This window comes from Acanthopagrus latus, chromosome 21 (genome assembly GCF_904848185.1).
Source record: "Acanthopagrus latus isolate v.2019 chromosome 21, fAcaLat1.1, whole genome shotgun sequence".
Taxonomy (NCBI): domain Eukaryota; kingdom Metazoa; phylum Chordata; class Actinopteri; order Spariformes; family Sparidae; genus Acanthopagrus; species Acanthopagrus latus.
In genome coordinates, this window is record NC_051059.1 from 19,968,774 (window position 1) to 19,995,601 (window position 26,828).

The 26,828-nt window shown below is 41.1% G+C and overlaps 2 protein-coding genes across 2 annotated transcripts in view; one reads left to right on the forward strand and one right to left on the reverse strand.

Moving 5' to 3' along the window:
* The window catches only part of tnr (tenascin R (restrictin, janusin)), a 200,012-nt gene that overhangs the window by 100,700 nt on the left and 72,484 nt on the right, over positions 1 to 26,828 (forward strand). Inside the window, exon 9 of the mRNA XM_037084415.1 lies at positions 2,907 to 2,959. The gene's annotated coding sequence lies outside the window, so the exon portion shown is untranslated. The remainder of the gene's footprint in view (positions 1 to 2,906; positions 2,960 to 26,828) is intronic.
* Positions 15,925 to 18,934, reverse strand: LOC119011367 (E3 SUMO-protein ligase ZBED1-like). Its single transcript, XM_037084422.1, has 3 exons — positions 17,817 to 18,934; positions 16,785 to 17,401; positions 15,925 to 16,576 (listed from the first exon to the last, which is right to left on the reverse strand). The coding sequence occupies exons 1-3, from the start codon at positions 18,685 to 18,687 to the stop codon at positions 16,184 to 16,186; spliced, it is 1,881 nt and encodes a 626-aa protein (XP_036940317.1). The 5' UTR covers positions 18,688 to 18,934; the 3' UTR covers positions 15,925 to 16,183.

The following is a 26,828-nucleotide window of genomic DNA, read 5'->3' on the forward strand; positions in this document are numbered from 1 at the left end:
TTATTATACACATTCATTTCTCTTGTCATATGTTTTTTATGCTCACATTTTTTTTTTTTGCAATAGCAGCATTTCTTCAGTGGCTGCTGGGCCAGAGCATAAACTGCAGGAACATAATATGATTTACACTCCAAAGCCCTCCGCGGTGTTGCCTTCACAGCTACAAAGCTGTCGGAGGACGGAAACAGGACCATCTGTAACTTTCTCTTCTCTCAGTGGGACAGCATACAGAAGTTACACAAAAAGCCTGTGTATATTTGTGTGTGCGCAGGGTAATGCAAATCATTTTGAGATGTCTGCTGTGATGTTTGTGAGTGAATTACTGTAGAATATGGATTTGTGAGTCCATTTCTCTGCATCTTCGTATTCGTGTTTTTGAATGCATGCACCCAAAAGGGCTGTAAAAGTTTGTTTGCAGAGGAGATACTGCTGTAGAGGAAAGTGCAAATGTCCTTTATAAAGAGATGTATTGAAACTTTCGCTATACTTTGATGTGTTTGATGGGAAAGTTTATGCCACCAATCTCACAATTCATTGGAAACATGGCAAGACTGGCCTCAGAAAGAAATAAAGAAAAATGACCATGCATTTTTTGTTTGTTCAAGTGATAAATAGAACCCACATTTTTACTCTTGCCTGACAAGGACCTCAAGCTGCAGTGTGAATTATGAGAGTTGTCTGTCTAAGACATTGTCATTGGGACTGCAAAACCTCTGAGGTAGAAGGTCGGCCTGGAGGGTGGACTGAACAAAGCAAACAAAGTTCTTGGAATTGCAGTTGTTGGATGTTTCTCTGAAACCGTGATTTTTATTTTTTATTTTTAAAGGCCCTTTTACCAAAACTTCTGTATTAACTTGGTTCCTCTGCTTCTTCCACAGAGCATTTTAGCATCCTTCAGCTCATTGTTTGTTTTTAAGCTCGCAACATTGTCGCTTTGTTTTAGTGTCATGATCTTTTCCAACAGGTAACTGCTGTTTTCCGTGACAAAAGGTGTGCTATACCCACCTGCCCGGCACCAAACAGCAGACAAATTTACAGACTAGTATTGTACAGGCTGAGCAGCTAAAAAGTCAGATGCCAGGTAGCCACGAAAACAACCCCGATGAATCCTCTCATGAATGTTCATGTTGCTCGGCGTCTGTTGAATGTGTGCATTAGAGAAGTACTGATGCTTTTTTATTTTTCCTCCTCCAATACCTGAACTTTGTTTATCTGCCAGTTCAGAGTAATTATCTGATCCCATTCTATAGACAATAAAAAGAAAGTTTTGTTAAATATTTTTTTTTCCACAGTAAAGCACTAATTCTGTATTGGATTATATTAGATTAGATGTTCTTTATTATCCACTAGGGAAATTCATTTTGTTCTGGTCAATGGAAGTTGTGTTATGCTTCAAGTCACATGTATATGGATATTCTGCTACTTGTGCAGGAAAGAATCTATAAAGTTGCATACAGATTTACGGGACACCGCAGGGAAGCTGCACGGTCCCGTTTCTAATGAATAAGTTATGTTGTATCACTTTCAGTGTGTAGAACTGTGAACTTCCCAATACTGACTCCAGCATTTTTGAATACTGCTATCAATATTGGAACAATCCTAGTGTAAATTACTTTTCTTATGCTAGTGTTCACGTGTCTATCAGGTGATACAGTGCCAGTGTTGATAGCTTTAACCTAACTAAAATAAAATAAATTAAAATAAAATAAAACAAAATAAAATGTTGTGGTGGTAGATTGGAAAGAATTATTTCTGTATTTTTTTTTTTTACATTTTGTTGTACCGTTTGAAAACTGAAAGAATGATTTTGGAGAGAAACAGAGAAGAAATGTATTTGTTGGTTAGCTTGGGGGGTTTTCTGTCATATGCAATCAGTTGCTACCGCCTTGGTGGTTACATAAGAGTTTTGGTCGAATAGCATATGAAGTATCAAATATGTAATTAATACATTGCCATATACATTCTCCATTTCTGCTTAAATGTGTAAACAGTGCAAATTTGCATGTTGATTTCCCTCATGAAGAGGACAAACAGAGATGAGTATCTTCCCCTCTCTATGTTTGAAGAACTAACAGTGGAGCCAAGTTCCTTTGTTTATTTAATCAGCCTTCCTTGCTGGAGGAAACCCAAGTGAAAATGACACCGTTTTCAGAGAATTTGCAATTCCTCTGAGCTGAAAACAACCCGGCCAGCAAAGCATGTCATTTTATCTCTCAGAGGGTGAGCGAGACACCCTCAAGAGCAAACAGGGCTTGGTTTTGTGTTTGCGTGAGTGCCTGTGTGTGCGTCTGAGCGAGCCTCGGGAGGTGCACTGCAACAAAAAGCCCTCAGCAGCACACCAGTCGAGAAAAGCAAATGAGTGTTTTTTCCTTTTTCTGTGTTGATAGAGGAGCCTCGATATGTTTTTTTTTTTTTTTCTCAGCAGGGAAAAGTGTACGTACTCATGCCTCTGTGAGCTTGTGTGGACACTTGCTTGTATGCTTTTGTTTGCATGTGCTGTATTTAATGGTGCGTGTGTGTCTCATTGTTCCTCTGTGATTCTAAAAGGCACCAGAGTTTGTTTCACTCCTTGAATACAAATACTGACTTGCATCTCTAATTGTCAGTAACATCGTGATGCTTGCGTCTGTGCACGATGCCAAGCCAGAAGAGAAAGAAGAGGCCTTAAAGGGTTTAAGCGTGTATTTCTACCTGCGCGTTGCAATCTCGGTTCATGTTATGTAGTGCGTGGGAGTTATAAACACTTCCGCCATGCTCAAGGTTCTCCAGCGAGTGTGTCTTAACCACCGAGGAAATTTGCATTTCAAAATCCTTCCAGGGAATGTTGTATTCTTAAGCCTGGGAGAAAGCAGTTCAAATGTGTAATTGCTGTAATGTTAATTCAGTCTCTCCTCTCTCATGGACAGGTGCGGTGTCAGAGCGAGACGGGCAACAGGAGAACAAAGTACTGACAGAACAGGTACACACACACACGCACACACACACACACGTGGACACACAACCCCCTACGTGTTGAGACGCATTAATGAACATCCATATTTTTCCCTCTGGCTAAAGTGTAATGTTCAATTTAATGGTCTAATGTTCCTTAATGACTGCTTTATGTGCATGGGCCTATTGTGCATCTATCAACCTGAAGCACATCTAATCAGACAATTAGCCCTCATCTTGGGCTAATTTCCATGTATGTATTCATCACCAGGACTGGCTGTCTATTAGGAACACAAATGCATTGTCACCTCTTATTGCGTGGTAGACACAAACACACACAAACACACGCACACACACACACACACACACACACACACACACACACACACACACACACACACACACACACACACACACACACACACACACACACACACACACACACACACACACACACACACACACACATACGCATCCGCAACCACACATCTCTGTCTGTCTGCTGGACAAACTCAGACATAAAGAGAGATAAGTACCAGGCTGTAGACCATCTGATGCTGTACGGTTGCGTCTCGAGGCTTGACTGTTTCTGTTCAATCTCAAAGAGGATTGTTTCAGACAAACTGACAGAGAAGTCATGGTTTATGTCATGGTCAGTGAGATCTCATCTTTGAGTTGTGCGGGCAGGTCTCTGTTTCTTTTTTGTTCAAGTTTTCTATTCACTGCTGTCCTCTTGTCAACACAAGGATGAATGGCTGTTTCTCACATAGACACCGTAGATATCACCAGGTTTACCATGGACAAAACTTAAATTTCAGAAGTATAACACCAAGCACGACCAAGGGCCGCTAAGTTTGTGCTGGCACAATGACGGCACAGGGTTACCACGTGTCCTTGAGATCCTTCAGAGCTTGTGAACTTGAGTGGAAAAAAAATCTAAACCATAAAAGTCTTTGAAATATACAGACATGGGCCATTAAAAGTGGTTGCGTTTTTTAGAACAGAGATTGATCCTCTGCTATATTGATTCAGTTTAACGTCAATGAATGGAGGACATTCATTACTGCGTGTGCTTCTCCTACAGTTTTCTGCCATCACTGTAAACACAGCACAACGGAAGTGTTTCTGTAAAAGTTCTCTTAGGGTTAGGGTTAAAGATTCTGAGTTTTGTAACAGTTATTCATGGAAGAAGGTGTGCAAAACATACCAGCCATTGTTCGACCCTCAACGCCCCCGCCCCATACAACCCTACACAACAGATAAATGAAATTAATATAAGGAAGTGAAGGTAAAATGACTCGTAACTAGTCTTAAATTCAAAGCTCACAGTAAAGATGATAATAAAATGATACAGGACTACGGTCTGTAGAGTGGAAGAAAGACGGTCGAGTGACCCCCCACAAAAAAGCTATGTCTGCACTCAATCAATAGCAGATGCTTTGCAGTCTCAACATTGCTACATTTCATTTGCACTCTGTGATTAGGGAATATGATACACTCTTCTGCCTAATTACACATGGGTTAAACAGCAAGGGTATGTTCATCACTTAATTAAATTTTCAGCTCTGGGAACTGACAAAATGGGAACACGACCTACTGTGCTTATTTACACACCGGACTGGTGAGATGTTCCACACAGGTTTTTAATTTCGAACAGTGATTATCAGGAGTGTCACAGGTGTGCTCAGGATACGTCGCAGTCTCTGATTCTCTGAACGTTTTTTTTTTCTCTGGATAATGAAAATAAACCTTTTGGTTGTGTAAACCGGATTATGATGAGGAGCTCTCGGTTTTTATGCTCCATTAACAATGTTTTTTTTAAACTTTTATTTTCTGTAGAGGCATTTTTATGAGCGTATTAAATACCGAGACACACTTTAATGCAACCTTTCACTCGCTGTAAGTAAAATAAAAGGCACCAGACACTAATAAAAACACGTTTTATGGTAATAAAAGTTAAGACAGTGTAGAAAATCCCAATTTTTTGGAGCAGCTTTGTTTTGAGGAATAGATAGAACTTTTATTTCTGTACAGTTGTGATGGGGTTGCACTACTTAATCAACAACTACAGCAACTACTATGCATGATGAATCATAAGATCTGGGCACGATACCTGCTGGAGGTTTGAGCTCATAACAATGCTGTGGGTGTGCGCATGGCTCCATTTTGCTGGAGGCCCTGGGATCTATTATGTCAGCTGTTTGATCTTAAATATATGAGGTTAACCAACGAGCTCATCCTAGTGCAGTCGTGTGGCTGCAAGCATTCACAGATTTTGTTTTCCGCAGAAGAGAAGTCAGATCAATTGTTTGGGGCGTTTAACATCATCATCGTCCTAATGATAAACTGTGAGAGCGTCGATTGCAGCGCAGAGAGAGAAAACGGTGTGAAACGGAGAAGGACAGGAAGCAAAACAAAGAGAGAAAGTGGAGTTGCTGGTTTTGGGCGCTGTTGCTGTTCGATGCTAATTGTACCACTGACTGAAGAGTTCTAGTACTCCTGCAGTCATTAAATGTGAAAAACAAGCTTCCCACAGCAACAGCCATGATGTGGAATCTAATAAACTACTAAACATCATGTGGTCAAGCATACAGAGGGAAATTGATCTCAGAATGAGCCTATTTATTCTGATTGAGCTCAGCTTCTGGTTATTAGCTGAATGAAAGCCTCTAAGTCAACAGTAGCTGATGAAACAGGTGCAAAGGGAAGACAAACGGCGAGATTTTTAACGACTAATGATGGGAATGCAAAAACAAGCAGGGGAACCCCGGATGCAAGGTAAACACACACAAGGGAGGCCGCGAAAGACGGAGAAAGGCAAGGCAAAGGAAGAAGCAGCATACGCAGAGAGGAGACAGGAGGTGCAAGTGACAGCGATGGAAGCCTTTGATCTCTGGTGTCTAATCAATGGGGATTATGGTCCGTGTGCCTGTGTCAGTCTTGATTATGGCAGCAGCACCAGCAGACAGTGGTGCATTCAGAAGAGGAGCACACAAACAGCGCCTCGCTCGAAAGAGGTGCTCTGCAGAGCCCCGCCTGGGTGCATCTGATCAGACGCCTGAACTGCGTGACAGGATTCAAAAATTCGACGTGCAGATGGATTCAGCATTTAGAGAAACGTTAGAGTGCGAATACGATCTTTGCCATGCCCAAATATAATCTGTGGAGACGTTACTGCCACAAACAGTGAACAGAAGTGCTACACTGTGACTTTAATATGCCAGCAATGTTGGGATTACATCTCCACTAAAGGGAGTAAACACTGTGAATACATGACACAGGAAATCATGTGAAACCTAATGTTGCAGAAGACTGGAAGGCGAGGACAGACAGACAGACCCTTGGGAGCATCCTCAGAATCTTTGAATGTGAGTTCTTTCAACTTGCACTGACAGCTGATGGAATTCTCTGTATATATCCGGGGAGTTGAGATGTCAGGATTTGCACTGACGTATGCACGAGAGCAGCTTTTGGAATGTGATGCCTGTTTTCCCCATATTTTGTCATTACACGCATCATTGTAAAGCAAAGAACATACTATTTTCAATTTCCCTCCCTTTTGTGCTGGTTTTTGTAGGGCTAGGAAATGTGACAACATTTTGAACAAACTCAGTGTCATAGTAATTCGAAGGTTACATTGTGAGGCAGCTAGATGTGCAAGATCACGCAGTTGCAAATGGAGACTGTATTTCACTGAAAGAGGAGCAACAGTCACATTCCAGTCTGAAGACTTTTCTCAGTGGAAAATAATGTGCTCACATTTCTTCCAACTGGCTTTGAATAAAAGTTTGATTATCAACAGGTTACAGTGGTAGCACTCTCCTACTGTTGTTCTGATTGGTTAGCGTTAGCCTGTGATAGATTGCAATGGACAGATGGCTCATCTAATTACCTGCAAAGTATTATTTTTTTAAATGGCTGCCCTTCTCCAAACAGTTCTGGCAGCTCCTTTCCAGATGGCTTTTATGAAACTAACTTTATTTTTTAATAAACCATCTGGCACATCAGGTTAATTTGAAGAATAATATTAAACATGCAACACATATGAGAGAAAATGGTTAAAATTTCTATTTTATTATTTTCTTTTATTATTATATATTATTAGTATTTTTTAAGGTTTACTAGCATTTAATTTGCTGTATATAAAAATGCTCAAAGATCTCGTATTGAGATCTAAAAAAAATTCAGCTTACTGAATAAAGCTTTAAATTAAGATTCATGTGTTATATACAAAATTAAATGATAGGAATACTTTCTATAAATCTAGAGTGCCACTCAGTAGAGTGGATACTTTCCCCTTTTGTACTCACTAGTGGATACTAGCCAAGATCCATTCATCATTCCCTGAGGAACAAAAATTTTAACACCATATCTAGCAATGTTAACAAAGTGTTCCTGGATCCGGAACCATACTAAAGGTGATGGGTGATAATTCCTGGTCAAGACTCATCCTCCATTCAAGTTTCATGGAAATCTATTCTGTTGTTATTGTGTTTTCCTGATGACCAACCGACCAGCTAACCAGCCAGCCAGCCAACCAACAAACAAACAAACAAACAATGCAGTCACTAAAACGTTGTGTATTAATTGTATTAAGTCACAAGAAATCCCAAATCAAAGAGGATTGATCATGTAGAACAAAGCAAGTGACTGGATATCTACGTTGCATCGTTGGGCTTCAGGGATGCTTTCAGAAGTTACTACTGTATACATTTTTTGCCAAACATACACACATTTAGGTTGAACACTCATTTCTGATATTGGTATCTGTATATTTTGAGCTATGGGTGAAACATATGAACTAGGTTGTGAAGTAAACCGGGGGGCTCCTCCTGGCAAAGTATTGCCTTTCATACTTAGAGGTAGTATACTGACAATTAGACAGCAGCATCAGGAAGTGAAGCTGAAGGTCTTTTGGCTGACAGCTTTTCTTGTAACCATCACCTGGAGAAATCCAAGAGTTTATTACCACACTGCCAAACAATGCCAAGTACTTTTCCCCCTTAACTAGTTTCAAGCCAAAGAAACTTCTAATTAATGCTTGAAACAAGAAGTGTCCTTTAAATTATGCTATTTATATTCATAGCTGTTCCCCTTACTGTTGAGATTTTGTTCTATTTCTACTTTTGCCCTGTTAAGACTTTGCTGCTGAAAAACAGTCACAGCGGTCTGTCAGTGTGACAGGCTCCCTGCTAATGAACTGGACCTTTGTATCTCCTCCTCGCCGGGCTATTCCTGGAACTGATACTATCACAATCTGATGTCCTGGTACAGAGATGTAGCCGAGATAACCCTTCCAGTCTGACCTTACATCCCTCTATTCTGGAAAGCTTTTTTTCCAATTTGACCCAGTGTTAGCACGATCAATACTGGATGTCTTAACAGTCTGACCTCACCTCTTTAAAACCTGAACTTTCCTCTAAAATATTATGATCACCCCTGAGAGGTTTGCAGTAATTATGCTCCTGCGTACAATGTATATTTTCTATAAGTTTGATTCCATAAAAATCCCAGATAGGTCCCTCAATACTAGAGGAGACAGCTTAATGTCCATAAAGCTTTACAAGCTCTTCTTTGTTTCTTTCTTCATGTCTTGAATTGTTTATGATTGATTGATGGTTGTAGCTTAAATTGAGATAAAAAGACAAGAACAAAATCAAAAAATCTTACACACAGAGTCAGATTAAAGAAGGTGAAAGCAGGCATCTGGCACAACACAAACTGAAAGAGCAGGGTCCTGTGCACAGATTTACAATCCTTGTAAAACAAAAGGTTGCAACCAAAAAGACTACCTCCAAATTGCGAATCACAGGGCGGTTAGTTCTTGAAGTAAGTTTTTAAAGAGTTTGGCTTGATCTCATCAGACAGGTGGTTCAAAAAGTCTGCCGGGGCCGTGATGTAGAAAGCTTGATAATCTGTAGTCGTCTGTCTAGACTGGTAAATGACCAGAGCAGGGCTGCCTCAGGATCTCAAGCTGTGCTCTGGCTCATGAGGGCTTATAAGCTCAGATACAGCTGGGCACTAGTCCAAAGTGTGTCTTAAAGGTAATGAATAAAAGTTCGAGATCATTCTCTCTTTGCACCGGTTGCCAACAAAGTCAGGTAAAGTCAGTCTTCTGTGAATGCCAGCTTTGTCGACAGAATCAGGTTTGATCCACATTTAAAGATTGATGAATTCTTCATACTTTTGATGGTGAGTGGGAATATACTAAATCCAACAGCCTCTTTCAACAGGAAGGAAACCTTACCCACACATTTAAACCCGGAGACAATCAATAGTGGCCTCCTGCCCACACTTGTAAAAGACCGTCAGTGGACTTAACAGTCAGATTGTTTGCCTCACATGGCTTATGCTCTTCATACCCCTGTCAGGATTAAAGTCTGACCAAGCTTTTTTCAGCCCGACCATAATCAAAGGCTGAACCGATCTGTCCCAATAGTCTGTTGCTAAATCAACTAGAATGTCTCTCAGTAGAGCGCATACCTCTGCCGAGGCCAAGATTCAGATTTTTATTTGGATCCTTATGAAGTCATAATTAAATGAAAATAGAAACTAGCCAATTAGATATGCCAGATTTCTTCTTTTGACAAGATCCATGCGCAGTTCCCTGTGTAATGAAAAAGGCCCCATCTCCCAATGTTAAAGAAAGTTACACTTCCAATCCACACCAAATGTTCCTGGTGTCTATTCCTGGCTCCGACCGACTCCAACTGACCGACCGACCGACTGACCAACCAACCACCCAACCAACCAAATCAGCAGCAGACAAGAGCAAAAACCTTGTTTTGCCTCTTCAGTGGAGGCAATTAAAGCCATACAAGTCCCATCAAAGCTTAACCAAAATATACATTTGACTATTGTGAATCAACCTTTCTCTAGTCAGTGATAAAGTTCTGACTAATCTGACCCTTCTGGATCAAACTGTATATATAAAAAAGTTTGTGTTCCATTGAAAGACCAGTTTATACATTTATTTAATGGTTGATCACTGAATTGTTGTCCATTGGTATGGATAATTGTTCTGTTCAGTACAAAGTAGATGCAGAGTTTCTATAGATAATGGGCAACAAAATCCTGATTTACATACATTTTTTACACATTTACGACTCCTACTTTTTGCATGTTGTGCCTTAAACGTTGCACAGGTATATACACATAGATTCATCTAGTGTATATAGCATCTACTTTATCTTATTCATTCAAGTATATTTTATATTATTCTATTTGATCTTTGATTCCTGCCCTGCACTGCTAGGTTTTGATATTGTTTTCACAGTATTTGTTTTTCTTGTGCTTCTTTGTCAAATTGAATTTCTCCTACAGGGGATCAATACAAAGAAATCTTATCTTGTCTTGCTCATCAAAAATAGAGCGCCGTGGATGAAGTTTGTGATAGCTAGTAGCACGTTTCATAAACTTTACTATAACAATGCAAACAAGTCATGAGAAAAAGCCTGTTTCGGCATGTATGACACACGCCTGTTACTTATCTCTTCAATATGTTTCCCTACCCCAAAGAGGACGCTGCATTTAGAAACAGGTTTCACGAGCCGCCGCAGTATCACCGCAAATACAAGATCCCCATAATAATGCCTGTCAATAAACCGGGCTTTAAAATAACAGCCTATTGTGGTTGCGTGCCATTGAGCTGTTTATTTGGTAATTGAATACAATCCCCACTGAGCGCCGGGAGCACTCCTTCCCTCACTGTCGTGGCATTGAACAGACAGCGGCAACAGAAGAACGTGTCAATCCTTTTGATCCTCCGTAGTTGCTTTATCATCTCCGCGCAGCTTATGGAATTGGATTGTGGCTGTTTTTTTTTTTTTTGTGTGTGTGTGTCATTTCAACCCACCTTTAAATCACAGAAGAAAGAGAAAGACATCCAGCACAGGTGGGAAGAGGACGACTTTTTTTTTTTTTTTCCTTTTTTTCCCTCCGCCTATTTACTGAGAGGTGCAGGAGAATACGTCGTCATTTTCTGTCCCACAAGAAACGGAAGGCTTTTGAAAGGGGAAGATGAAAGGAGAGAAATGGCTTGTTATAATGGAGACAGAGACCGACAGACAACATGAGCCCATGAGGTGACAGACAGGGAGGGTTTTTGAAGTTTTTTTGTCCATTCTTTGTTTTAGGTCATGCCTGAGCTAAAAAGATATGGGAGAAATGAAGAGAACTGAGAGGAGGGAGGGGAAGGGAAGGGAAGGGAGGCATGTCAAACTCAGGCACTGACAGGCTGTTTGATGTGCTTTATGCAGGTACTATGTGGCGGCGAGACAGATTCGGAAAAAAGCACTGCTTTCTAAAAACTCTGTGTGTGTGTCTTGCCCCTATTAACAGAATTTCTAATGATAAGGACTAAAGTCCATTGCGGTGAGACGAATACAGACAAAAAAGCCGAATAAAAACTTCTCGTTTTGTGCATTCTGCTTGAAGTTCATGCCTGGAATATACAGTATATTGTATGTGTATATAAATATATATTTTTTTTCTTGTCCATTCTATAATGACCAGCAGGCAGCTCTGAAAAGGGAAATGAGTTTGCTAAAAGCCATGTATTGTGTCAGGACAGAATAGAAGAGCAGGGGGTATTCAGCTGCAGCACACAGCGAGAGAGAAAGAAAATCCTTTCAGTTCATCCTGACTCATAGCTGGGTGAACTCAAAAGGACTTAAGCATTTACCTTCACTGTCTAAATTTTTAACTGTCCTCTCGCGCTCTTTCATCCGTCCATCCATATCCTGTGCCCTTTTTTCCCCGGTCCATCTTGTCCACATTCTGTCTCTCCCCTCTGGTAGCTTTTTTATCTCTTCCGTCTGGCTCATATTTTCTTATTCTGTCCGTCTGTCTCTGTCTCTGTCTCTGTCTGTTTGTCTCTGTCCATCTGACTGCTTCTTTTGTTTGGCCTGCTCTCTTTTAATCTCCAAGAATACCTCTGCTGAGGCCAAACAACCAAGAGATGCAGGAGAAACCGCCCAAGTTTGGTCATTTTGATTTCACATTTGATTTCCTCTTCTCCCGATGTGCCCATCGTTGTTAATTTTGCTACGTGATAACCTGTAAATGTCCCGAACGATAGAAAAAAAATCTTTTCATACCAGAAACCACCACTTTTTATCCGACCATGGTTCAACAGTTTGGTTGAGGTTGGTGTGAACGCACCATAGAGACCTGGATAAAGAGTCGTATTCCAAGAAAAAACCTTGAGCTGGGATGTAGCCTAAATAACAGCCATTCAAGTTGTCTCTTCCTTAGTGAATTTTCTGTCTTATCTATGAAATAAACCTCAACGATACAGTGAAATTCACAGACTTGAACCGCAGAGTATAGATATGCAAGATCCTCATCTCACACCTGTGTCTCAAAAATAAATCTCTTGGAAGGATCTCTGCTAAAGGCCCACTTCTGCTGTATCAGCCATACTGTAGTAGCTGAGGTTTAATATAATGAGGAGATACGTAAGAATGATGTCTTTTATGCATGTTACAACGTTTTTGCAGGGCACAGCCAACACTTGTTAGTCACATGAATTCATTGTTTGTTTTGGTCTCTTCAGGGAATTTACTGATACAAATAAAAGGCTAACAAAGTTCAGATTCCAGTTGACAATAGACATGATAAACAACATGATAAAACACGATTAAAGCATTCATGGCTCCACTAATCCGGACTTAAAAGAGAATAAACACACAAAAACAAACCCAACAGCCAGTAGAATAAATTTGATAAATTAATTAAAATTAATTAATTAAAAAAACTAACTAACTAAATAGATAGACATTGCTTCTCAAGCATCTGTGCAAAATGTTGCTCCAACATGATAGCCACTGGAACAAAACTATTTTTATACCGCTTTGTTCTACACCATGGGACTATATCCCTCTGTCTAGAAGGAAGCAGCTGAAATTCACCGGCAAAGGGTGAGAGTAATCCTTTAATATCAAGCTGGCTGCTCGCTGTTTGATAGACGGGGATGCTGGATCAAACTGTGACTCGGCCTACCAGTTTTGCGAGTTGATCTTGCACGGTTGTGACGCTCTCATGCTGACAAAAATCAAGACATAAGACAGACAGACAGACAGACGGATAAACATCTGACCAAGACAATAAGTGCCGAAACAAAAGGTTTCTCCAGGGCCGCACGAACACAGAGACTCGCCGACAGACTCGTGGCTGGTAGAAAATGACAGTGCCCATGGTTATCAGTAATAAAACAGTGCAGTGAGTCCACACATCAATAAACAAATTGCATGTGTGTCTACGAATATATCTTAATTTGACCGGTAACATTTTCACAACATCTGAATTTTGTCAAATATTAAGTTTTACAGCCATCAGCTCGATGGCAATGTGGGTGTTGATGTTTAATTTGTGATAGCAGGGTTTTATTATATTAGCTGTGAACAATTAGAGGAAATCCATAGCCAATCAAGCAGCACTGTAACTACTCTACAATTATGAGCCTACAGTACTCTGATGTTAGAATTCCCCCCGTAGATGATGTATTTATTATAATTTGATTCAATTTCACTGTCGATGTCGTCTCTACCTGGGAACTGGGAGACAAAGGTAGTTCAGATAGTCCTGTGCCTACCAAAGACGAATCTGTATGAGAGATTTAAAAGGTGCTTTTTAGAAGATTGACTACTGTTTGGCACTTCTGTACTGCATGTTATCTCAGCGCCTCCTGTGAGCATTTGTTTACATTTTCTGTGATAAATCGGTCTCGGCGTGCAGCGCGGAGCAGGCAGTCATCAGTAGCCGGGGGTCGTGTTATGTGCTGTAGAATGGAATCCATTTCTTGGGCCCATCTTTGCTCAGAAGCAGCCCTGAGACAGAGGAAAAATACTCGTGTAGCCCTCTGGTTGCCAGTGCAGCCAATGAACAGAGCCCAATGGTCCTGAAAGACAAGGCAATTTGGCCAGAGTGATGGGAATAATGAGAAAAGCATCGTAATGTTGCTAGAGTCCAATTTACAAGGTGGAGAGAGAGAGGGAGACAGAGGGGTAGCAGGGGTGGAAGAAAGAATAAAGGAAAGCAAGAGACGGGAGGGCGGGAGAGAGTGAGCGATCACCCACGCAAGAAGGCCTGGTATTGGTTTTGTGTTCATGTCGAGGTGGCTGCACATTAACCTGTGCAAATGGAGGTTATGGCTTTACTTCCATAGGGCAAGCAGGGAGGGGACAACAGGGCTGCTGCCAGAGAAAGAAAGAGACGGAGAGAACGCAGCGATGAACACGGCGGAGAGAGAATTCAGTCTCTTTATCGGTACTGCGTGTGGCTTTCAGCCCGAGCATCAGCCACAGATATGTCATAATGGACGAACAGATTTGCTGTGCAGGGTGAAAAAAAAAAACCAGAGGCTTAGGGACGAGGAAAAATCTTCAGAGGAAGAGAGAAAATGAAAACCCTGTTAGAGCGATAAAAGGAGATGGTGAAAATGACAAGTAGAGATAATGAAAAACGAGAGCGGCAAATAGGAGAAGACCGACCAGAGGAGAGCAAAGGTGATTTTCCGAAAGAGGTGAATAAAATCATGAGGAGGATAAAATGTGGGTACAGCAGAAAAAAAGAAAAAATCGTCCACCTGGCCACTCTCCTCTCTCCTCTCTCCTGACTTTCTATGACACAGCAGTGTGACTCCGCAGGACGGTGAGAAGATTTCAGCAGATGGATATATCCTGCCCCCTGGTACCGGTCGGGGCAGAGACCGACACGCAGCCTGCAGCATCTTAAAGCCGAAGCAGCATTTGTGGTGCCTTCCCCCGCACAGACTGCTCATGATCGCAGTGTCTCGGCAGCTGCGGAGGCACTGGAGATTACCATCAGGGCCGGATTACAGGAGGCGACCGCTGCATAAATGTTTTCACTGTCCCGCTCTCGACTCGTAAAGGGATAGTTACAGACGCTCCCGAGGCTGAATTATGGGTTCCCACTGAGCCCCCCTCACTGAGGGCCACAGAGAGGAAAGAGACCCAAGTATACAGATTGAGACAGATGTCTACAGGGCAGGCAGCGAGCACTTAGTGGGGAGGCAACAGGCGAAAATGGCCTGTGGTCATGGTAAAAGAGCAACACGCACGCACACACACACGCACGCACGCACACACACACACACACACACACACACACACACACACACACACACACACACACACACACACACACACACACACACACAGTGAGAGTTAATGAAGCTTCCCTGTGCATATCCCCTCCATAATCCAACAGGGATGTTAATCTCTTGTGGGTCCCCTAACTGCTAAAACACACAGATACACACACCTACACACACATTTATTCAGAGAGACTGATCATGAGCAGTGTGTGGGAGGGGAGGCATTCAGCATGTTGGATGAGAGAGGCTTGTTTAGCTGTTTTCCCTTTTTTCTTCCCTCAGCTATCTTTTCTGTGTCTCTTGAACCCTCTTGCAGCTCATTATTAAATCCCTGTAATCATTTTACCGTCACTGCTTTCTGTAATTACACTGTCATTTTTGTAGCGTGCCGTTTCTTTCTGTGAGGCCGTTTTGTGCTCTTTATTCTGGCTTTTTTTTTCCTGAAACATTATCTTTCCCATGTTCTAAAGGCTAAACTTCCCCATGTCGATTAAAATTTGCATCTGCATACAGATTAATATCCTCCTGTATAAATAGGAGGATATATGCAGTATACGCTGTTGATAATGAGCATGTTTTTGCAGTTCAGAACACGCTCTTCCCGGTGTGGATGCAGTCAGTGTTGTGCATTTTGACAGAAAGGTCAAGGTGAAAACGTCTTGACCCACTGTGAATTTTGTCATCAAGTCTGAGCTGCAAGCACAAAACACTCCCACAAGTCAGGGCCTCTCTCACTGATCCACTATAAAATAATCATTACGGATGAGGGACCGAGTAGCTCACAGCAGCTGTTAATACAGTTGTGCTAATAACTAGCTGTCATCTTTGGGTGTCCTATAGAGGAGTCGTTAAAGAAAACTCCTCACACCTAGGGCTGCACGATTATGGCCAAAATGCTAATCACGATTATTTTTATAAATATTGTAATCACGATTATTAATCACGATTATTCATTATGTTAGGTAAAACATACCTTTTTATTGCACTTTCTTATTCAAACAAACAACTCTTCAAATTGAAACAAAAGGAAAGCAATATTCTATTGCAAAATGCAATTATAAAGTGCAAACAAACAGTTTGTAAACAGACAGTTGCAGGAAAGGCACAAATGGAACCTACTACCATACAGCAGGCCTACAGATTTTTAGCCAGGAACACCAGCCTGTCAACACTCTCAGGCTTTAACGAAGACCGAAGGCAAGTCACGATGTTCCCCCCGGTGCTGAAAACCCTCTCAGAAGGGGCACTTGTTGCGGGTATACCCAAATATTTTTTGGCCAGCTTTGACAGCCGTGGGTACACTCGCTGATGTTCCCTCCACCAGTCCAGTGGGTTCTCCTCACTGTCCAGGTCAGCACACTGCAGGTACGACTGAAGCTCAGTGGCTAGAGCTTGTTGAGGAGGATGGGTTGGTCTGGCTCTCTCAGTGATCTTGAAGAAGCTCCCCAAGGTCTTCTTCTTCTTGGATGTGCTGGGTGCATCATCCTCTGCCCTGTCTGCAGTCCCACCATCACTTGGGCCCTGCTCCTTGAAAAGTGCATGGTAAATAAGATATGAATAACAAATTTACTCTAATATATTTGTAAATATATAATAAATATTTTTGACAACCACATTCAGAATCTAGATTGCAGACAGCACATGAATTATTTTTTTTTTAGCACATTTTAATTCACTTAGTTTCTTGAATTCATAATAAATGGTTTATATCCAAGTATCTACAATTATTACTTACCATGCTCAGAGATGCAGCCATCTCAGACATAAGTCTGGCTTGGATCGGTGCAACCCTGTCCTCACTTGTGTATCGCAGCTTGAAACGGGGATCCAAAGCAGAAGCCAGGTTGAGCAGGTCTTGTGTCTCGGGATCCTTGTATTTTTCCTCCAGGTAAGTTAGGATTTTTGTCTTGATGGTGTTTGTGAGCTCTGGATCATCATCGTTCACTTTGAGGATGGAGGAAGTGAAGAGGTGGAGGACTGGCTTCACAAAAGAAACACTGACATACTTCTCACTGGACAGTGCATCAGTAAACTCAGTCAAAGGGTGGAGGGATTTGTAGATGGCTTCGAGGATCTCAGTGTCCTGCCATGATGGGAGGAGATGTCTGGACTTTCTGTCAGAAGACAAAACTTGAGAGATGGCCTTATGCTGCTCCAGGACTCTTTCAATCATTGCCTGTCTTGACCCCCACCTTGTGGGGCATTCTGTCTTCAGCCCATGTTCTGGAAGCTTCAGCTCCTTCTGAGCCCGTGCTAGCTCCTTTTTACGCCTCCAGCTGTAGGAGAAACTGCTCACAAGTTTTTTGCAGATCCCTACTGCACGGTCAATGCGAGGATCTTTCATTGCATTCTCTGTAAAAGAACATGAGATTCATAATTAAAACAGAACAAAACCTTGCATACACTTGCTCTTTTATTTTCATGTGTTGTTTTAAGATTGGATTTGATTGAATTGAATTGAACTTTATTGATCCCAGAGGAGGGAAATTAGTTTGTTCCAGCATCACATGAAATAAAAGGCCAAAAACTGTACATAAATAGATAGACAAGCACAGTAAAATTTTGGTCAGTTAAGATGCACAGATGTTATGCTATTTCAATCACTTGTTTATTTATTTATTTATTTATTCACTTATTTGTATGTTAATTTATTTAAAATTTAAAAAATGCCTACACATATGATGACCAATCTCCATCATATTAGCACAGAATACATATATGTACAATTCAGTTGTGTGTACTTTTTGTTTTTATTTGTCCTACTCACCAATTGCTAGATGGAGCCTATGGCCAAAGCACTGGAGCCTCATCCATTTATTTAGAGAAGCTGCCTTGATGACGTTAGATCCATTGTCTGTGGTGATGCAGACTTGTTTCTCCTCTCGCAGGCTCCAAGAGGCCAGTGCTTCCCGCAGTCCCTGGGCTATAGCTTCTCCTGTGTGATCTTGTGGGAAGAATGACGTCTGCAAGCACCGACTCTTCATTGTAAAATCATCATCAATATAGTGAATTGTCAGGGACATGTACGGCTCCATTGTTCTGCTGGACCATAGGTCAGTCGTAGTTGCGAAATACTCGACTGTTGTTATTTCCCTCTCTATTTCCTCCCGACATTTTTCATATAGTGCAGGCAATGCCACTTTGGAGAAATAATTGCGCGAGGGGATCACGTATTTCTTGTCCAGTATTTTGACCATGCTTTTGAAGCCTTTGTTACTTACAGCACTTATTGGACACATGTCTTTGGCCAAATAAAACGTTATTGCATCCGTTATTTCAGCGTGTCTTTGAGAGGTGGATGGATACGGTGTCGCCCGGTGCAGAGTTGCTGTAATGGTTGTCTGGGTTGGCGCTGGACACTGACGGGGATTTGGTGGACCAGCGTTAGCTTTGGCCTTCATGCATTCATCATATTTTTGTTTGTGGTGTGTTTTCAAGTGGTTAAATAAATTGGTTGTGTTGCCTTTTGGCGCGGAAACAACTCTGTGGCACTCTTTACATATCACGTCCTTTTGGTCAATATCACTTGCCCTGAATCCAAAAAAACTCCACACAGTAGATTTTGCTGCTTCACGAGGCACCAGCGGCTCCTCGTCTCCAGTCGGTGCTAGCGCACTTGTGTCTCCTGCCCCCGACATTGCGCCTCACTCTCTCACAAATCATTTGAAAATGGCGTTGCTGCCTGCAGGGCTCGCTCGTTTGCGGTTTAGGCAGCGTAATGATGCCCAAACCTATCGGTCGCCCCCTGGTGGTTGGTTGAGAAAGTGCTTGATTTGACATGCAACAGAGCTCGCTTTTTAAATGTTAAAATCGCCGACGATCATCTTAATTTAATCGTGGCAGCCAAAATCGTGATCGTGATTAAAATTCGATTAATTGTGCAGCCCTACTCACACCTATAGTGAAGAGAATCAGAGAGAGTAAGAACAAGCTGCCCCGCACCATGAATCCCTGCGAGGTTCTGTAGACGCCTGCATGTGTGTGCCTTTTGTCCTATTCAAAAGCTGAAGCTGAGTATAATGACGGAGGCACAAACATTTTGCTCAGAATCAGATTGAAATTTGATGACTTTTGCATGCAACATGCAGCATGCTGTCTCCACGCTGCCTTCATTTCTAATCTGTTTAGAAAAAAAAAAACATGAAATGTATTCACTTTGTAGTCGAACTCTGATGCACATTATCCCTCTGTGCCGCAGAGCTTCACCTAAACCAAAACCTATAAACCACCCACACTGAGAACAGTCACACTGGGGGACGTGCTCCTTCATTATCATGGACGTCATTGACATGTACTTTGTTTTGAGTTAATCTCACATACTGGAACTTCTTGCAGGAGCACTAAATGTGTATAAATCTGGCTGAAATGGTTAAAAATACCCCCCAACAAATTCAAAAGTATTCAAGTAACATTTGCTCAACTTCAGCGACAAGCTGTTTACAGATAGAATGTAAGCAGAAGTGTGTATTTTTAAGTAGAAACCAGATGGCTCCAGGCCTTACAGACGCAGACAAGTTAGGGAACTTAGAAAGTAAGAAGAAATAGACTAGTTGATTGGCATTGATCCTTAATAAAAATCTGAAACATTGCCAACCTTTTCATTGAATTTTCTGCAAGCATTGACATTGTTTTAGGCAACTTCCTGCCCGTTAAGCAGTTAGCAATCCCCTCCCTCCTCTTTGTGTCTTGCACAACTTATTTTTTCTTTTCAAGGCAGCTCTCTTTGCCTCTTTCTTTTCCTTTCCTTTCATAGGGGTGTCCCAATTATTGCTGGAATAGAGCTGTCAGGCACGGTGTTAGGGCGACATGGCCCTCCCATCGCAGGTTTCTCAGAGGCACATTTCAATCAGACAAGGGTTAAAAGAAGTCTCAGTCATTTCAGTGTTCATAACAAGCATAACAAAAAGCGCTACCAGTTTGCTGACGTCTCTGGAGCTGGCTGTCGTTGTATTGCTATTGCAGATTTGTGCGAGTCATCGCAGCTCAAGAGGGCATCGAGAGCTGTCCGATTTCATAGGGAGAGATTTTAACCTCTAACCCTTGTGACTGTGTTCTGAGGGGCACGGGGGCATCCGGAAAACGAGGGTAGGGTGTACAACTTGGAAATGGAATTTACCCTCTGCAATCTCCTCCAAACAAGTGAAAAAGCTGCCTCTTTAGTTGCCTTCGTGTCACCTGTTTCCAAACCAGTCTTGACATTTTATGGAACATTCAGCGACCTCTGTGCTCCACACTTATCCCCCGCACTTCACTGAGTGACAGTCACAACACAGTCGCAATCGTGTGTCGTTAGAATAACAAAAAGAAATTAACTGTGTGCTCCTTTCTTGAGGGACATTCAGCCCAGTCAGAGGACACTTTATGAGGTAAACTTGTTAACACAAACTGCCAGCTCCTTTAAATGGTGAATAATGCGACTGCAGCTGAATCCATCAAGGATGCAGACAGGGTCAAAAAGTTCACCCACTGCTCGACCGTAGATTAAAATCAACAAGATATGTGCTATATGAATTGCCACAGTACACTGTGTAGATTTAACAGTGAAGAAAGCGGTAAACAAAGAGAATGCGCTCAGTGGCAGCTCTGTCTTTTAAAAACAAAGCTGTCAATGAGAAAGGTCAGAGGAAAACAGCAAGGAAGGAGAGACAGTATGGAAATAAGAGCTCTTTGAGAGACAGGAATGTGTGTCTGAAAAAACATAATCATTGGTAACATTATCTAGAGGTCTGATCCCCCAAATCCCCAGTGAGCCTCCTCAGCACCTTGTTAAATTTATGCCCGAAAGAATTTGTATTTTCTGGAGAAAATGTCCAATCCACCGACACATTGGTAGACCTAATAAAGTGTTTACAGAGTGTATTTTTAGGTCAAAAAGGGCCATTGCATAATCCACAAGGAAGGGTAAGTAAGCATTTAAATCAGGATGTGATTACAGGCATCAGCATTGCCACAGAGCTGTGTAAAAACCCTTTGCAGCGTGAGCTTTTGACCCGGTGTTTGCAACTCCAAATCCCAGTAATCCCTTAAGTGAAATTTGCATCGCGCTTCCCTAATTGTTAGCGACACCCTCCCGACTCTGCCTCCTCCGACGCTCTGGTGCAGTAAAAATGTTCAAGGTGAGTTACTGAAAGTTCCAGGTCTATTTAAGAAAAGGATGCCTCATGTAAACAGCTCAGTACGTCGCTGAAGTGTGTACAATGAGTTCTCGTCTGAAGAGTACACGCTCCCCTATTATAGCTGAGGTCATTGCCAATATCTTTTTTTTTTTCGCCCCGGGGTTGTATGGCAGCGTTCATGAATCTGGCCAAGTGAAGTTCCCTTTTCAGCTCATTTCAGACAGATATCACACTTCAAGGTCGTTGCTTCTGTCAGAGCAGCTGGCAATCTTCACAGAGATCTAAAAGGTTAGTCAACTCTGCATCATCTCCAAAATCAGATAAATTCTTTGCACCTCTGAGCTTGAAAAAACTCATTCTACGACACACAACCATTGTAACTTGTTCTATTTTGGTATCAGTCTTGAAAAGTAAAAAAAAAACAACAAAAAAAAAAAAACGGGGACAGGACCTTCTCTAACGCTGTCCCTCAACTCTAGAACTCTCCTCCACCGACCATCAGGTTGTCCCCCACTTTTCAAGAGACATTTTACAACACACTTTTACTTCTCAGCCTTTAGCTGTGCCTAATTCTGTGTCAAATCATGTTATTTCAAGGCTGGCTAGCAGCAGATTCAGTTGAAAAAATAGATCAGCAGCAAGGCCAAGAACAGGAGTTTTGTGTGTTTTTTATGAAATAATTTCAATTTAATACTAAGCCTGAGTAAAGAGGCTGTGGATAGTTCTGTACTGCCAGATGGCAGCAGAAAAAACTGTATAACTGAACTAAAACGAGCTGTTGGCTTATTATTATGAAGACATGACTTTATAAGGGAATGTTGGTAACTTTAGCTTTAGCTCAACAAAATGACTTTTAGTGTGCAAGTGAATCTGCCAGCTGTAGGATTACATGTAACTTCATCCTTATGCATCCTGCAGACAGCTGTGTGCCAGCCAGATGAAGTTCGTTATGACAGGAGGCGGTGGAAACACTTCCTCTTCTGTCCACAGGGGCCGCCAGAATCAACAATAAATGAAAGTTCACTGTTGCTGCTTTAAGTTGCCTCCTATGAATGATTAGAATTGGTTCATAAATCCAATAATTACGGTCTCACCAGACATTTTTTCCTTCTCGTGTTTGTCCACTTTCCTTCTGTGTTCCCAAAGTTAAGTTAATTATAAAATGCAGCAATATCACCCAAATAAAAGTCATACTTACATTTAATATATATATATATATATATATATATATATATATATATATATATATATATATATATATATATATATATATATATATATATATATATATGTTTGGTCCTCATGTGCACTATGTTTCCATTTCTCACTGTATTTTTCCCTTTAGCTTGTATATCGTGTGCGTGTGTTTGCTTGAATACCAGCATGACTGTTTATTCGTACCTTTGGGGGGATATTTGTGAAAGATGAGGTTTCATTGTAATGGTAATAGTCTGTAAATGTTTTTTTTCTTTGCTCCGGGGGCATTAGGAAAAGGGAAGCAAGCTCAGTAGGTTGCTATTATTATTATTTCTCAAATAGCTAATGTTGCCAACAAGATGTTTTTTTTTCCAATATGTTCCACTGACTATGTTCACCTGAGGACGTGCAGAGAGGCTGCTCCTAATGATTACATTTAAAGTAAGAGATGGCAGCTCACCAAGTCAGTGTTTTCACCTTCATGATGAAGTCATCTTTATATATATATATATATATATATATATATATATATATATATATATATATATATATATATATATATATATATATATATATATATATATATATATATATATATATATGTATAACATAAACGCAGTTGTGATTTAGCCTTTATTCTCCAGATATCTGGCACCACATTTGAATCTGCCGTGCCTGACAAGAAGACTATTTTTGAAGTATCCACATGACAAAGGTTGGATTTGTATCTCAGTGTAATTACTGTGCATTTTTAAAATTAAATTCTCTTTTCATATCAACTCGCCTGCCCGTAAACCACATTGTGGATGAAAGAGAAAGACAGAAGAAAGAATCGAGACAAAAAATCAGAAGCTCACCTCAGGGAGGAATGTAATCTGAAAACGATGAAAAAAATTGAAGAGAATGAGATCAAAGTGATTTTTTCTTTTTTTTTTTTTTATTGTACATTAAAATTTTACGCATGCTGGTTTTTGTGATTCATTTTACAGTTGGGACGTTAGCCTCCGTAGTGTGAGCTGACTAAAAAAAGCTAAACATTTTATCTATCTGAGCATCCTAATGTTTTTTTTTTTATTATTATAATTGAAACAGGAATTTTTATTTCAGCACTGCAGGGGGTGAACTCATTCAATTTCCCTAAAACAGAATCACCAGGTAATACATCAAGTGACAGCAATGTCAGTAAATGTCTATTGTTTCCACACGCATCTAATTGTCTGTGAGTAAGTGGGAGATGTGAACACACACACACATACGCGCTCGTTTTATCAGCTAGATTTTAGATTCAAGTTTCTTTCAAGTGAAGGCCCCCGGCTGCCGGCTCTATTTACCATCAAGGTAGGCGGACCGACTGTTATTAAACTGAATGGATACATTACACAGTGTGTGGTTGTGCTTGTGTGAACACGCTGGTGTGGATTCAATGCAGATTTACTGTGTGTATGCAAGAGTACTGTAGATCTGAAGGTGTATAAATCAGTGCACTTGTTTTTGTGTTGGCTGTGTGTGTGTGTGTGTGTGTGTGTGTGTGTGTGTGTGTGTGTGTGCGCGCGTTCTCTATCCGGAAAATAAAGTGAGTAAATCAAACCTGTTTTTTTGGAGCCTGAAGCGTGTTGATTCTCTTCACTCTGAATGAGTGGGTCTGTCCTTAATTGAGCCTCCATGAAAAACCTCCTCTCACTGTGCGTGGAGATGCTCGTGGGCATCAGCCTGCACCGTGACCCAATGACTAAAGTATAATCCTGTGACTTTGAACCTCTTTCAAACTTTCTATCACCACCAGTGTCAAACTATCTATAGAGTTGTGTTAATGTATAGGTCTATTTTTGGCCCATGTTAAAAGGAGGATGCCTTCAAGGAAGACTCGTTGCATGCATATGTTAGAATTTTATCTGTTCTTTCTGTGGGGATATAAAACAGTGGCATGACACTTTCATCTCATAATACATCTATTTTTACCTCTGTCTCAGAAGAAAGGCAAGAAAGAGCCCCGTATTCTTTCATACGTTCCGCCTCGCACTTAACAAAACATTTACAGGTGTACTATAGGATGTTGGGTCATTTAATCTCTGCCATCAGGAGGTAGTTCTGAAGTTTATTTGTAAGAAGTTATATCATACATATTGAACTCTATTTGTTTAGTTAATTTATAGTTAAGTATATGTATAACTAGTGTCGCCAAGACATTTGTCAATTGAAAATGACCTGGTTAGTACAGATCAGAGTTCTGTAGTAACCATGTTTGTGAGGTTTTATCAGTCTGAGTATTTTCAACTGGAATGACAAATATGTGATTTGGTATTCATAATGAAGAATGAAGGAAATTGAAGATGGTGGTAAGTATTGAAGTTATTGCACAGCTGAACATGCACCAGACAAGCATATAATTCAACAATATAGACATTAATGTTTCGAAATTAGAAGCAAAGGCTTAACTGAATATTTGCTTTGGTTAAAAAAAATAGTGTTTTTAAGACAATTTCCTTCCTTTTTACCCTAATTTGTACCAAAATGAATCTCTGTTTTCTTTTAGCAAACGTTTGGATTCAGTAAATTATAAGCAAACTACACTAAACCAAGCTAAACTATAAATCTTTGAAGTTTAAAGGATCCTTCTCAAAATTATGTTTTGTGTTAAGCAAAAAACACGTTGACTGATACTGTCATCGGATTTTTATTGGCCTTGACTTGAGTTTAAAACACAATATCATGGCAGTGGTTGATCTCCAGAGCTGTTTTCTATCACACTCGCCACAGGAAGTGAGTAAAAACGTCCGTGTACTGCCATTTGTCATCATCATGTCTTTTAAGCATGCATGCGAACCGACTGCTGAAGCTAGCCGAAGGGACACCGCTTTAGCTAATGGCTGTGAACAAGATGGTTCCAGTTGGCTTTTCTCGCTCCTTCATCATCCGCATGCTTCTCATTTGTTTGGTGAATTCACTGGTTAAACGGCTCGTGTCGTGTCAGACGGCAGCTTCATGCTTGAGGGGAGGTTTCAGAGGAGAACATTTTCCATCTCCTCGGCGTTAAGCAGGCGGCATTGGGAGTCGTTTTCCTGCAAGGCCAAAGCCATTTTTAAAAGCATTAGGGGCACTGTCTGAAGCGAGGCATGCTATGGATTGTAACATATGACTGGCTATCTTTCTGCTATGGGGCTCTCATGATATACTATAGGTGTCAACATCTTTCATATGAGCATTTCTGGGCACCCCACGCATGTAAAAGCACACACAAGTTGTCAGACTTTGGCCCTAAAATGAAGGATGCACTCAGGTGGTCAATCTTGAAAGTGAAGTGCTAGGAATCTTCAGCACCGCGAGCGGGACGTCTGGGACATTGCGTACGCATCTATTGAGAAAAAAAAAAAATGTTTTCCCCTCAATGAGACAAACTTTAAAGGATCCGCAGGTCACACACGCTGGGATTCTCTCAGTTTCTCATTTATGTGCAAATACGCTGATGTTTCAACATTTCCACCCTAAATGATCAATAAAAGAGCCCGAGCCAGTTAGGTGTGATAAGAAGACTTCCATCTGGCGCTCACAAAAGGCGCCAACTGAGAGCAGCCTGCTTCTCCAACATGAGATGCATTGTTGTGATAAAAGAGCCTCTTGAATACTGACTACACAGGCCCGGCTGTGAGATGTTTTCTTTCAACTCCCTCTGAATGGTCTTCTGCCCACATGGATACAGAGGCGCGATGGGACACGCTAAAACTCATCAGGGACGTGTGCTTAAAATTAGTGCCAGGAAACACACATGCTACTGATGAAACTGCTTCTTCCGGTTTTGTGGAACCAGCTGTCGCCACACTTGCATGATACGGCATCTCCGCACATTGAGTGAGATAACTCTTTATTCAAATAGCCACATCTAAAGCAAACTTCGGCTCGGCACTTTCTCGTCTGTGACAGCCGCTTCAAGGATCCACATCAGTTTTTTTTTCTTCCTCTGCGCGGCTTTTTATTTCAGCGAGTCCTCCCATTCGCTCTCCTCCACTCAACGGGGAGAGGATTACAGCGGCATCACTCAAACCGTGTCTCTACTGAAATCCATCTATCAACTCTCTCCCAGAGCGATACTTTTGTATTCCTCCCAAGTGTAAAGATCAAATATTTGGCATTATACAGCAAAATGGATTCTAGGGTTCTTAACCACGTTCACAATCCCTAGTAGAGTTTTTTTGTATTTTTTTCTTTCTAAAGCCAATTTCTTTTTTTTTTTTCTTTTTTGCAGATCAAAGGCATTTATTTATCATTTACAGAGGATGAGCTTATGGCAGTGAGACTCCCCACATGCACATAGAAACACACAGAAACACACGAATAGATGTTTTCCATCTTGGCACACTAACAACCACACTGGAGCAGCCACTGTATGTTCTTTGAAAAGACATTTTCATGCGACGCGAATACCATCTACGACTGCTTCTTTTACTGAAATCTATGGACCAACTATTTTC

Excerpts from the sequence above, each read along its gene's own strand:
- LOC119011367 (XM_037084422.1), bottom strand. The coding sequence starts at position 18,687 with ATGTCGGGGGCAGGAGACACAAGTGCGCTAGCACCGACTGGAGACGAG. Across the intron at positions 17,402-17,816 it reads TAGGCTCCATCTAGCAATTG|AGAATGCAATGAAAGATCCT; the intron begins GTGAGTAGGACA and ends GTTCTTTTACAG. Across the intron at positions 16,577-16,784 it reads TGGCTGCATCTCTGAGCATG|GAGCAGGGCCCAAGTGATGG; the intron begins GTAAGTAATAAT and ends GCACTTTTCAAG.